The 13,897-nt window shown below is 40.0% G+C and overlaps 1 protein-coding gene and 1 long non-coding RNA gene across 2 annotated transcripts in view; one reads left to right on the top strand and one right to left on the bottom strand.

Annotated features, from left to right (window-relative positions):
• NSMAF (neutral sphingomyelinase activation associated factor) overlaps nucleotides 1-10,221 on the bottom strand; it is a 39,579-nt gene extending 29,358 nt beyond the window's left edge. Inside the window, exon 1 of the mRNA XM_082044075.1 lies at nucleotides 9,893-10,221. Within this exon, the coding sequence (XP_081900201.1) occupies nucleotides 9,893-9,945 (53 nt within the window). The 5' untranslated portion in view covers nucleotides 9,946-10,221. The remainder of the gene's footprint in view (nucleotides 1-9,892) is intronic.
• Nucleotides 9,934-11,276, top strand: LOC309435615. The gene is made up of 3 exons (XR_014183201.1): nucleotides 9,934-10,103; nucleotides 10,866-10,938; nucleotides 11,049-11,276. It is a non-coding gene; the product is annotated as an uncharacterized lncRNA (long non-coding RNA).
• Nucleotides 11,277-13,897: the final 2,621 nt, after the last annotated feature.

Raw genomic sequence — 13,897 nt, 5'->3', positions numbered from 1 at the left:
TTGAGCTTTTAGTACTGTGTTTGTGATGTGCTTCACAAGAAATGCCCATGACAATGCCAATAAATGCCAAGTGTCCCCAGTGTGGTATTCAAATAGCGGTGAACATGTCAAGAGTTCACAAAATGAACTCAATGTACTAAATAGCATATTTCACAATAGAAAAAAAAAACAACATAGCATTATTGGAAAATACGTCTTGTTCATGTAAGATGTGTTGTGTCTGTTATATTAAACGCAACATATAAAGGTTTATTGTAACTACAAGTAACAGTGGGTTTGTATACTCAAAACTGCTTGTATGTCTCCAAGGCACTTTGTCCTAACACTCCACTTCTTTTTCAAAACCGTATTATTTTTTCCTCTCCCCTCTTGAAAACAGACACTTTGTGATGTCACTGAGAAACAAATGATGTTAAAATGCTAGAAAATATATGAGTTAGAGCAGTATATGCCATAGGAAACTAAAGAAAATTCAACACAAATCTCAAAAAGTCTCTTCAGCCTCTACCCCAGTGGCTGCTGTTGTATGGTTCTTGAATATCTCCAGTTTCCAATGGAGATATTAATGTATCCTTCACGTATCTTTTCCCAGAAGACAATAACTTCACTTGCCTTCTGTTTCTCGTACAAGTCTGTTCTTCAAGCTTACTGCCACTTATGAAAGCATGTCCTGTCAACAGGTGTAAACTGAATTTCCAGGTTTCTGAGTCCTTGGTGCCTTTGAAGTAGCCAGTCATTCTTTTCACATTTATTTTGATCACTCACTTTCAGGAAGCTAAAATAGAAGGTCTAGCTCTGCATTTGGAGGAAAAAAAGCTTCACTAGGAGCAGTCTACAAGCTAAGTGGGGAGAGGAATATGAAACCATAGCAACTTCCACACAGTTACTTTTAAATCCCATTTTTCAACAAATCATCTAGTTGAAATCACCTGGGACAAACTTAAAATTTCTGGGATTTTGCAACCTCTGGTTTAGTAAGTCCTACCACACCTTGAAAGCTTTTTAATAAAGCTGTGTTAGGATAAAGAGCAATTTACCATCAGTATGTTTTTCTTTCTAGTATATAAGCATATATATTCAGCTTATTATCCACAAGCCAAAATATTTAAATAAAAAAGTTAAGAACAAAGGTAATACCCAGATTTGTTTGAAAAAAAAAAAATCCTCTTCAACTGAACGTATTTCTGAAATTCTTCATTCTTGGGCTCTTTGTCTCCACCTTTTCTTTTGACAAATTCCTGACATTTTTCCCAAATTCACCTGCTGGCAGCACTAGTGATGACTCTCAAGTTTCTGGTAAATGCAGGAACCCTTCATATGTTCAAGATAGGCTGTTTTTACATCAAAACATTGCTTCTGTTATTCACAGTAACTACATCATACTTGCATAAGCCAAAAAACACATAAACCAAGAGAGTTCTCTTTCAAACCTTTCAGAATAACCATCCCCTAGAAACTGTTCTGTCTTTATACACAACACTTTATACATCAATTCATCTTCCCAAAATCCGAAGCCATGGGCTACTGGGAAAGATTTGAGGTACATTTCCCTTGGCGTTGTCTTCACTCCTGCTGAATCCAATGACTTCATGAAAAAAAAAAAAAATATAACGCACAAAGTACATGAAAAAAACTCAAGGTAAATTCTTCAGATAGGCTAACTAGGTACCATGGGAAACTATATGTTTCTTTGTTTTTACATATATTCACTGGCAGTATTCACTTCACCATTTGCTATTAGTCTTCCTGTCTCTTCCACATGTCTACTCACTAACCAGTTTTACAGAGACAGCATTGCTGTAGAATACCTTGGTGGACACCAGCAACCTCCCACTCCCATACTCACTTTCTGATCTAAGCATTGCTGTCATGAAAAAGGGTTGTAGTGCTGGCAGCTCTTACAGCATTTTCCTCCAAACATTGCACATCACATAAGCCACGTGTATTTTCCACATTTTATCTTCCCCCCATGCTCTTCAGAGAACCTTCTAGGTGGTTCTGCAGTCTCTTACAAGCATTTCTGTGCTTGTTGCTACTCTCCTACTTGCAAATGCATCTATGCTAACTGCATTTTCCTATCTTTCAGGCTGCAACGAGTCACTTCTGCAAGTGGACAGAGTCAGACATCAAATCTCCACAAACACAATCTTCAGTCTCTGATCTCCTCAAGTATCCATTACAATTGGGATAAACTTATGGCCTGTCCAAAGATTCTGTCACAAAACCCGCACCTTTCAAAATTCCACCTTTCTTGGCCATACAGTAGCCCTCAAACCATATGATGTCACTGTCTGCATGTTTGCCAGGAAGAAGATCATAAGCTAATAAGAAACGTTGCTGGTCTTTTTCCTAGAGTCCAACTGCTTGCAGACACAGATCAATTCCATGTTGCACTCTTTTTCATGATACTGTCACTGTGTTACAACTCCCTGGAGCTTTTCACATTTCTTTTTCCCTTGCTGATCTCTTTCAGCTGCTCATGACAATAGTTAATCTTCACCTTAGTTTCTACGAGAAAGTTTTCAAATTCTAGTTAGAATACCCTAAGTAGAATCAAAATTTTCAAACTTGCATCTCAACCTCTGGTTGTGTTTGGCTAACAAATCTAGACCAATTCAAGTTACTGCTGATTATGAACCTTGGAGATTATGAAGCATGATATCTGGAATTTCTCAACTTGTATCAGTCCTGACAGCATATGTATTTAAATTCATTTGTTTGTGTTAATGACCCAGAGGGTTGTCAAAAAAAGGAAAAGTCAAGTTTCATCAGATGTTACTACAGTCAGAGCTTTTTTTCTTCACAGAACAGACTTCTTCCATGAAAGTGAGTGGAGCCACTGATAGTTATTGTAAAAACAGGGTCCCTCCTGCAAGCCGTCACTGGACAGGATGATACTTCAGGCCCACCAGGAGGTTTAACAAGTATTTACAGCTAGCAAGGGAACATATCAGTCCCTGGTGTGTTCCATCAGCAGGTAAACACAGTGTTGTAAAGGCCTGAAAATAACAGGAATTCAATCACAATAGCTATACAATTTAAGCAATGGGATCTTCAACGTCAAACTAAGCAGCTGGACTTAAGGCTGTCTTCCAAAGAGCTAAAGAAGGTATTCCAAAGACTCTTGTGATATCAAGATGACTGACATACAAAATGTGTAACTATCAACTGCTGCATAGTCCTACAACAGGAGTTTGTTACACACACTTAGTATCGATCTAAAATAGTAATTTATTTATTTTATGCATGACAGAAGAAAAAAAAACCCACAAACACAAACAAAACAAAAAAAACCCCACAGAAACAAAAAAACCCACACCACACAGTAGGAAGTGAATGCATGACACCCTGTACAAGAAACTGATTGAATCTGTAACAGTTAAGAGCTGTATTTTGATCTTCAGCCACTGAGCAGTTGTACTGCTCCCTGTGCTGTGTAATTAACAGCACACACTGTAAGCCTGCGACCTGCCACACCGCCCTGGAAGAACAGCCTGGATCACAAAGCCAATGTCAAGTCAAGGAAGACTAAGAAAGCCTGTTCCCAGCCTTGAGTCTGACCCCAACCCTCGAACTCAGCAATTAGTCAGACAAAGTGGTCTTCAAGTGACAAGGGCTGGACGACCTCATTAATGCAGTTGCCACTTCCATTCCCACCCCCCAAAGGAACTCTATTAAAATATCTTTTTTTCTCCCCAAAGCAAATCATAAATATTAACTGGGAAATGTACTAAAATACTATCATACCTCAAATGAAAAAGTCTGTTTTTTGGTCCTTTTAAATTATCAGCAAGAACTAATATCTGAAAAAAAACAGTTCTGGTTCTAAGACAAACAGTCATGGTTTTTAATAAAAAAGCAAAGGGATCTCCTGCATGTGCCTGCTGCTCTCCAACACTTTATTCCTATAATGCAGTAATAATCAAGTATCAGAAACTACTCTGTTTCAGGCAAACAGAAAAGAATAAAGTTTGAGATATTTTTCTTAGCATCATCAGGTGGTTCATTTTTATCCATTTTCAAAATGTATAACCCAATTGTTACTTGAAACTTCCCAAGTATAAATTATTTAATCAGCATCTATTAAAAATCTACTTAGAGAAGGGTAATATTATATGTTCTCTTGGAAAGAAACTGAATTATCTGTTGACGCAAAAACCTTTGAAATCAAGCAATAAAACTCCCATCTTAAAGTGTATTACAGGATACTTTCACACGAGCTTCCTAATAAAGACACATTTCACAGGTTTATGTTCACAAATTTTTTGGTCACCATGCTATTTAATAGCTTGCAACATACTTATCAGGTTAGTAAGCCAGAGTCATGTCTTCAGGGATCATTTATCATTTTCTCTTGTATATTGAACTTGACATACTAGACTGCTTTTTTAAAAAAACATAACAATATATTATTTTGAAAATGACAAAGAGAGACAAATTAGACAAGACTTTCAAATAAAGCTCAAACCCCATGACAGCACCTGCAAAGGGTAAGAGTTCAAAAGATGTTCAATGCCTTACATTATTTCTTCTTAACAGTCTGCTCTTTTATCCTCAAAGTCTTGCCAATAGCAAACAGGTTTTCAGAAAACTTCTGAGAAGTTATTTTCTTAAAACATGTCATCACTTGAAAATTGGAACTTAAGGAAAAAAATAATATTTCAGTAGCTTCATTGGCCCAACACAGCCTACCAACCCGTAATGCCTCAAAAACTACTCAGAGTTGTGGAGACCACCCCCTTCTGACTGAAGCAGTTTCCACATTAGCAGACAGATCAGAACACAAGCTTCTGTTCAGTGCTGTGGAGTTTCCTCAAGACAGTTCTGCAGGAGTTTAGTAACCTCAATTAGTCCATGGAAAGCAAGAACTACCAGAGGTGGCACAATGTGAAGGGGTCAAAGGCAGAACAAGGTGGCCAAGAAACGAGACCTTACCCGTCAGAGGGCAGCAAGCCTGAGCAGCAGCTCTGCTGTCAGAGACGCTGAGAATGAAGCAGTTTCACTTTCCAGGATGAAGTGAATTGGTAGCACCGCTGCCACCAGGGGAGAGCCTTGAGCTCTTGGGTGGCTGTAAAGGCACTTACGATGTTACAGCTCTCAATGCAAACTGTGTATCTATTCTATAATCGACAGCAGAAGAAGCTGGCGGGGCGGGGGGGGAGGAGAGATGAGCATGGTATGTAAGAGAACTCTGTTATAACAACTCACATAGATGGAAAAAAAACAAGACAACTTTAAAGAACACAAGGACTTTCCCAGGTCTGAAAGAGAAGTAAGATTGTTCTGCCACAGCTGTGTCAGTCCGTCTGGTGGTGTATGTTGGGGGCAGAGGAGAGGCTGTGGATAATCAGTATAACATGGTCATACCCATCTCCCAGATAACTTTCATGAAGGCCCTAAAAGCTTCTGTGTTGGAACATCTTCAATTCCCAGCCAGTGCTGGAAGTATACAAAACCTGGTAAAGAGTTAATCTCTTAATAATGTATGATGGAGCTGTTTGAGCTTAAAAGGTAAGGACCAGCACTTAAGGTGAGAGGTAAATTAAACCATGCTAATAAAATTTTGCTTGAAGACTTATTTCAAATTCTTGTCTTTGCATCGTCCTAGAAAAAATGTATTAAGAAAACCTGAAAAATTCATATGGAACTGATATAGAAGGTATTTTCTTGTGAAGGGAACCAGTATTGGTTTGAGAAGCAGCTTCAGGGGAAGAAAAAACCAAAAAGGCAAGCACCTTGCCAACAAAAACAATGTACAGCAGCAGAAAGATAGGGTTACCACAGGTAAGGCAGGTAAGGCTGGTAAATGAACCAAGCAGTGAAGAACTAAGGTTGCTCTTTTCTAAATAAAAAGTTAAAAGTGTCTTGTTTATTTTTGCTTTTTCAAAAAGCTCCCCTATAATTGCCAATCAGGAAAGGGCTGAGGAATATGAGTCAAGAACCCAAGACGCATAGCAAAACTAGGCATAACACTAAGTAGCAGGAAAACACATGCAAAACTTCACCTTATAGATTGTCATCCCCTATACACAATGTTTGGGAACCCAAATGGTACCCAAACATTCCTAGCATTGTTCATAGGATACAACAAAGAAGTGAATCATACTTCACAAATGACAGCCTGGGTTCTCTAAGTCCTGCCAAGATGCTATAAAATGTACTCCAAGTAAAGAGGGTTATATCAGGCTTAGTCTACTTTAGAATTTTCTTGTTACTTTGCTTGATGTGCATGCCCCTCTGTACTTCAGTCTGAAAAGATCTCATCTGAGATCCAACAACATGGCTGGAAAAAAAAAAAATCCAACAAACCTACAATTTATTTTATATACCAACATCACCCACCAACTGGAGCACTAAACTTGTTGAAATCAGACACAGGCATTGATGTGTGGGAACCAGTGTCTTGGAAAAATCCCATTTATACCATTCAGAGGAGAAGGGGCTCCATTGATCTTGCTTTAAATTCTTAATCTTTAATTGAATTTTTATAATTTACATCACTTCATCAGAAAAGTACATGCTGGAAATCTACTGGAACACAAGGATTTCAAGTGGTTGATCCAACACACTACACAACCACTTGACACGACACTGAAAATACAACCCTGTTAAGGGAAGGACATTGCCAGGGATGAAAAAGCAGGCCAGCCTAATACAGCAGCAGCCCATAGATATGTAAAACCAATGCTAAAATTAAACCCCCTACTAATAAGAGCAAAGTTTCTATAGACCAGCTGTAGGACTCATTTGCTGATGTTTGAATAAAAGCCTTCATTATGTATATTTTGTCCCAATGGCGCAAAAACAGGCTACAGATTTAAAAAAAAAAAAACTAACTACCAAAACACCCAAGTGACCATCATGCAAAAGATCCACCCGCAAGACCCACATCCTGCCAGTAAGTTGCTTTGTATGAGCAACGTTCCCAGAAGAGATGAACCCCTCGAATAGGAATCCCAGCAGCGTGCAAGACAAACCAGCAGAACTACATTATAAAGAGAGTCTCTGTACCAAGTGTTTGACTTGGCCGTGCTTGGGCACAGTGCCAACAGAACCAAGAACTTGATTAGTAAAGAAAGCAACAACCTGAGTCAAACACCACATAATTTAACTGGAAGTTTTGCAACTAAAATTGCTTTTAAAAAAGGATTCTTACTCATGAATACTGAATATTTTGAAGACTAAATTATGTAAGCATGCACACAACACTAATTAAAAAGGGACATAATAACTCACCTTTCTTTACTCTGAACACTTGGGCAAAGTGAAATAAATGTCTACCAAATCAGATGAATTTGAAGGGAAAATTCCTGCCAGGATGAACCCTGCTCAGTAGGGACATAGATTTGCTCCATCACATGTAAAATACAACCTGCTGCGTGTTCGCAGTGTGCACACAGAGGACATTTCAGTATTTTCTTGTTTTCTTCTAAAAAACTGCATATAGTCAGAAAAGCAGGCTTATGTAACCAGACATTATAGCAGTCCAACTAGTTAAGAGGAAATGATTTTTTTCAGGTCACTTAAAACCAATCTGATCTTCCTTCCCCTCAAAGCAACTGCATAAGAAGATTAACTTTTTGCCTACTAAGTTTCACAGTACTCTCAGAACTTTCATAGCTTACAGTTTTGTAGAAAGCAATGTACAAATAACAACAACAAAAGACCCAAACAAGCAAATAAAAAACCAAACCACACATGAAATGCAGTTGCCAAAAAGCCTCAGAGAGTCCTGATCATCTCACTTGGAAATATTTACACCAAGATTATGAAAATCAAGAGAAGCTCTGAAGCAAGAATTGGTGTTTCTCTAACAACTACCCAGCAAGAAGGCAAAGAGAAAAGTTCTCAGAGGCTATTCCTTCCATTAAATGATATAAAGAGCTCATTTTTTTTTGTTTGCTTTGGGTTTGTTTGTTTTTGTGATTGTCATTTGTTTTTTGTTGTTGTTTTTCTTTTTTTTTTTTGTTTTGTTGGTTGTTTTGGTGTTTGTTTTTTTTTTTTTGCTGTTTAAGACAGGACACTAAGGAAAACAGGAAATAGAATTTTATATTTCTCATTTGATACTTCAGAACCCAAAACCTTTTAAATCCCTTAAATGTTTTTAAGATGGCCTAATCTAGAAAAGCATAGGAAGAGTGGGAGGGGAAAAGACCTCATATAGGGTACAAAACATATAAAAATTTGCTTTTCCTTTACACAAATAACGATAGTTAGGCAAGAGAAATAAACACAGAAATGAGTTTGCAGAACTTTAGATAGGACAAGCTGCCAGTGCAAATGAGAACAAGACTCATCTTTCATGAAGTGCTCAAATTACAAACTCAAATAATAAGATCCTAAAATGCTTCCAAATATGAGCAAAGAAAAATATTTATCATTAGAGACCTTCAATAATTGCAGTAATGCTGATCTGCAGACATTGATATGTTAGGTGTGTTTTCAGGGCTTTTTAGAAGAGATTTTGATCCCACTTGGGTTCTTTGGGACAAGTCTGATGAATTTTGACCTTTTTCTCACCTTAAAAAAAAACAAACAAACAAAAAACAAACAACTATTTATATTAAATTATTAACAGAGCTATTATAGTCATTCTTCTAGCTTTTACTATACTTAAGATTTTTTACTTCAAAATTAAAAATCCTTCTCTTTTCCTTCTATACAACAAGTTCTTCCATTCTCCCTCCAGCCCCTCAGACATGACTGAAACCACAGCAGCTCCCAAAAGCAACAAGGAGAAGATATACAAGACAAAAAGTGATCCAGAATGTGCCTGTGGTTCAAAAACACTTCAAAAGCTGTAACAGCTTTACAGGCTGAACGGCTATGAATCAGAATTTATATGGACAAAGTGAGCCGAGCTCTTTGTCATGCGGTTTTCTCAGCAACAAGAAACAGCGCTGCGCAGACCTGCATCAGGGATTTGCCCAGGGCTGGAACTGGACCAGTCCGCAGTCCAGACCCTCTGCTGCTGGCTCCCAAATTCCTGCAGCAGGAGGCAAATGGGGAGCCCTGCTCCCCCCAGAGAAACCACCCGTGTCCCTCCACTGTGTGACCCACGCTGACCTATTGCTCTCACCTCATACCAACTTCCTACATGGCAATATTAATATTGTAAAGGGTTTTGAAACTTTGTGACAACCCAGATGCAGATAAGCCATGTAAAAGCAAGCCAGACAGTGGCTGAAAATAAGAGAGCAAATTCACAAGGTACTCAAGCATGTGTGATACGCCTTTCTTGTATGTTCGGTTAGCCACAGCAACACAAAATAGAGATTACAGTCAGAAAGCAGGAATGGGGTTATTGTATTTAACACTTTGAAGAGCCAGCACAGTCCGCAATTTAAGGGATGACAATATGCTGATTATAATGTTCAGGGGAAAAAAAAAAAAATAAACTCCATCTACAGTGATGCAGAGCTTTGACTCCATGGCACTAACAGAACTGAGAACAAATATATAAAAATCTCCAGATGCTATTTCATGCAGTTTACACAAGGCGAGAGACATTCACATGTTCCAAGGTCCGCTTTACAGCCGTTTCAGCCTTAACTCTCAGGAATCACCAGCCATTTGGTTACAACTGTAACAACAAGGAGGGTGAAGCCCAGCACAGTATCTGGCCTCTGGTCCCGCCGCTCCGCCGGGGCCGGCTCCCTCCCTGGAGGCGGCCCCACCGCCCGCGGCGCCCCGCCGGGCCCTCCGCCTCCCCGCCTCGGAGGGCCCGGCCGCCCCGGCGGAGGGGGAAGACCGGGGTTCAGGGGAAGCGGGTCCCTCTCCCCGGCGAGGGAGCGGGCGAGGCCGGCGCTGCCCCGCGGGAGGTGCCCCCACCCCCCGCCCCTGCCGCGGGGGCCGAGGCCGAGCGGGGGGAGGCCGGGCCCGAGCCGCTCACCTCTCCTTGGAGTACAGCTCCCGCTCTAGCCGCCGCTTGCGGATGAAAGCCATGGAGCCGCCCGGCCTCGGTGCCGTCGCCGCCACAGCACGCCAGGCCAGGCCAGGCCGCGCCGCGCCGCAGGGAGGCGGGGAGAGCGGGCCGGCCCGCGGCCGCAGGCAGCCGGTCTGGCAGGTCCGGCCGGGGGCGCCCGCCCTGTTTTTAGCGCCGGGTAGGCGGGGGAAGGTGGCACAAGCAGTCGAGGAAAGGGAGCCGGACGGCACCAAGAACTCTGCGTTTTTTCCTGGCTTGCGACGTCTCTGCGGCCCTTTAGGGCCTCCGGGGCGGCGAGGCCTGGGCTGGGGCAGCCGGGCTGCCTTGGGGGGGGCTCACCACGGGAACGCGGCCGCCCACACACCCTCCCTCCTTTCCTTTCCTTAAAGCTTCTGCCGTTCTGGTTTTATTGTTGCTGGTACGAAGGTGCCACCCGTGTCTTCAGCCCACAGCAGCAGGGGCCGGGTGTGGAAACGCGGCCCCTGGGGGCCCGGGGTGACTGGGGGCCCGGCCTGTGGGCCGCGTCCGAGGACGGACAGCGATGGTGATGCCCGCCCAGAAACCATCGTGTGTGTGCAGAGGGAAGGACGCACGTCATTACTTTGTGAAAGAGCCTTATTTACCTGCATTTAAATTAAAATCGTATATATAATGTTGCAGTGAGGTTGCTTCTGCCTGTAATACGTGAGACAGATGCTGCCCGGGCAGGAGGTGAAGTTCTGTCAGGTGTTCAAACCCTAAAAATACTTCCATGGGAGGGGGAGGTAAATAAAATCCCTTAGTTCATATAAAACACTTTAGTTCATATAACTGCCACTGTGTCTGAACAATTTATAATATGTTTACTGACACGATCTCTTGTGAGGTAGAAAAATACTGCTATTTGCATTTTTATAAGTAAAAAAATCGATTCACAGATGGGATGTAATTTTTCACATAGGAATAAAAAGTATTATATGCTTGCGGGCCTCAAGAGATTGTCTAATCCAATCTCTGCACTGAGACTGAATCAGGTATGTGGTGATCAGTGTTACTCAAACATTTTCAATTTGTGAACCCATAAACATGAATACAAGAAGTGTATATACTGAGAAGAGGTTTGCTTTTGGTAATTGTCTTTCAGAGACCTCTTAGGAGTAGTTCACAGAATCTAAAGAGGCAACAGATCACCATTTGAAAACCAGTGGTACCATCTGCAAGAACTTTCGTCTAATCCATTTGTAAAAGCACCTGTTTGAACGAAATCTGCAACACTTGCATGTAGCTTGTACAAATGTCTAACTGTATTTATGAATATATATTTGTCAAGTATCCAACCTGAATTTTCCTTGCCGCATTCTTTGTTGTCATACTCCCAGTGGAAACAGACAATATTTGTTACTTTGTTCACATATATTTTAATAAATATGCATGTGTAAATATGTATTTATTCATTTATACAATCGTTTGTATGTGCAGATATGTATGTCATCTTCTCATAGGCTAAACAATTTTGTTCACTTTCCTCACAGAATGCACTCGTAAGTGGTTTATTCTTAAAACTTTACTCTGACTTCTTTCCAGTATGACCTTTTTCCTAAGGTATTAAGCCCCTTATAGTTGTCCAGTTGAGGCATCAACGCAGTAATTATGTCGCATGTATTGCACATGACAGAAACATCTATAAATACATCCCAGAAATAACTTGCTTTTCTTCTCATGACAGAAGCATCTATAAATACATCCCAGAAATAACTTGCTTTTCTTCTCATGACAGAAGCCTCCTCTTAGAACCTCTTCTAACATATTGCCACCTAGCTCTCCGAATTTTATGTTGTATGTTTAAGTTCTTCTCAGGTATAATGCTTGTCCTAGCCTTGATGATTTCATGCTGCTAACTTTAGATGTTTATCAAGTTATGAAACTACTTTTGAAATCTGATTCTGTCTTCTAGCTCCCAGGTTGGTGAAAACCAGATTTTTTCATATGTCTTTATTCTGTTGTGTCTTGCAGATCACTAATGGAAATATTCAGTACAACTGAAATAATAACAGATTCTTATGGGATCTCACAGAAAATGCTCTCCAACTTTGATTTTTGAAGGCAGGACACCAATTGGTGGGTGGTTTCATTAAGACTGTATTTCCTTTGATTTTTGTTTTAATGAAACTGTCATGGGACAGTGTCTAAATTTTACTAAACTCAAGATCTATGATACTTACTGTTTTATCTTTTTCTACTGAATGAGTGAAATTGATTGTAAAAAAAAGAAGGCATTGGACTAGTGTGAGAGCAACTGTTCCTGACCAACTTATGCTAACCTCTTCATCATAGAATTTCTCCTAGAGTATCCACTGGGATCAAAATTAATCTGGATAGCTTTGGACCTACTTTCTTTATCCTTTTCTAGTCTCCTTGAACCCATATAGTATCTTAGGAACTCAGAAATTATTTTTGCTCTATTATTAAGTAAAATTCTTCAGGCCCTACTAACTTGAATATATACAATTTAAATAGATTAAACTCAATCCTTCTTTAAACTCTATGGTAAGATAAATTTAACTAAGCATCTGGACACTTCTAATGTATTTCCAGAAAATTTTCTTGTTGCCCTTTATACTCCTTTTTACCTGTCACTCATTTTGTACTGTAGGCTTTGTAATTTTATTCTTTTATTCATATTCTTTTATGTTACTCTTCAGTTGTGCCCGCTTATTGTGACTTTTTTTTTTCCAAGTCCTTGAAGAGCTCTTAATGTGATGTTAACACAGTCTACTTAAGCTTCCCCTGCTTCCTTTTGTTCTCATCAAGATAGCTTGCTATTGTATGTTTAATTAAAAATGAGTCTATTGTTCTCTGCAGAAAATCTAGGTTAGCTTTAAATGACTGAGCTCAGGCCTAGACCATACAGAAAGGAGGTTAATTAACTCATATAGAATGGCATGCTGTTATGATGAGCATGATTTTAGTACCAAGACTGGCTTGATTAAAGCTAGTTTAGCTATTTCTATATAACAATGCAGTCCATAGTTGGCAGGGTGATCGTGCTTTTTCTTCCTCTTTCTCTTAGAGCAGGGAAGCCTATTTGGTAAAACGTGTCATCATCACTTTCACCCACTTTACCTTCTGCCTTTAAAATCGAAATGATTTCCTCCCTACTTGTCATGCAATCCGAGTTGCTAATGCCTCTGATTACTTCCTCTGTCCCGTGAAGCAAAAGACCATCCCTAAAATATTACAAGAACTTGGTGGACCTTTTTTGTCCTGCCATATTGTTTTTCTAATTGGTATCCAAGTAATTGAAATCCACTGTTACCTCATTTGGAAACTTTTCGAATACCTTTATTGGTTGCTCAGAATAAGTCAGAAAAAACATCAACTTCCTCCTTTTGAATACAGCTATAATCTATTATGAAAAATAGACCCCAATCATGACATACTTTTACTTCCTCCTTTTCATTTTCACCAAGAACAGCAACTTTTGTCCCTTCCTGGATTCAATACAAGATGAATCATCCTCCCCTGATTTCCTGTGCCCATTTTCCTTAGCATTATTATGTACAAATATCACTGAAGTGTGCCACCGCACCTCTGGGATGCTACTGAAACAATGTTTTCTTCCATTTGACTTCAAATATCCCAAGATTTTTTCATTATTTTGTTTTGTCTCTTAATGCCTACTTCTTTACCCTGTCTTCCTCTCTAAGATTCCTTATTTCTAGCTTTTGTAACGGGTCGCTTTCAAAGCCCCCTTCTATGTTTTTAAAAGGTCACCTCCCCATGTCTGTGAGTCACTGTCCTCAAATGCTCTTTCATAACCTTGTTGAATGAACGTTATTTCTTCGCAATAATATTATGGAACAATACCCCATGGTCTTAAGGCCAAATCATTCACAAATCTGTGCCGTTAACCCTGGTATTTGTCACAGAGTGGCCAAAAACCAATCCTCCTCATAGAAATATTGGTCTTTCTTCTGTCAAAGTGCTGTTATA

This window comes from Streptopelia decaocto (genome assembly GCF_964273445.1).
Source record: "Streptopelia decaocto genome assembly, chromosome: 2".
Classification (NCBI taxonomy): Eukaryota; Metazoa; Chordata; class Aves; order Columbiformes; family Columbidae; genus Streptopelia; species Streptopelia decaocto.
This window is presented reverse-complemented; position numbering and strand designations above follow the sequence as displayed.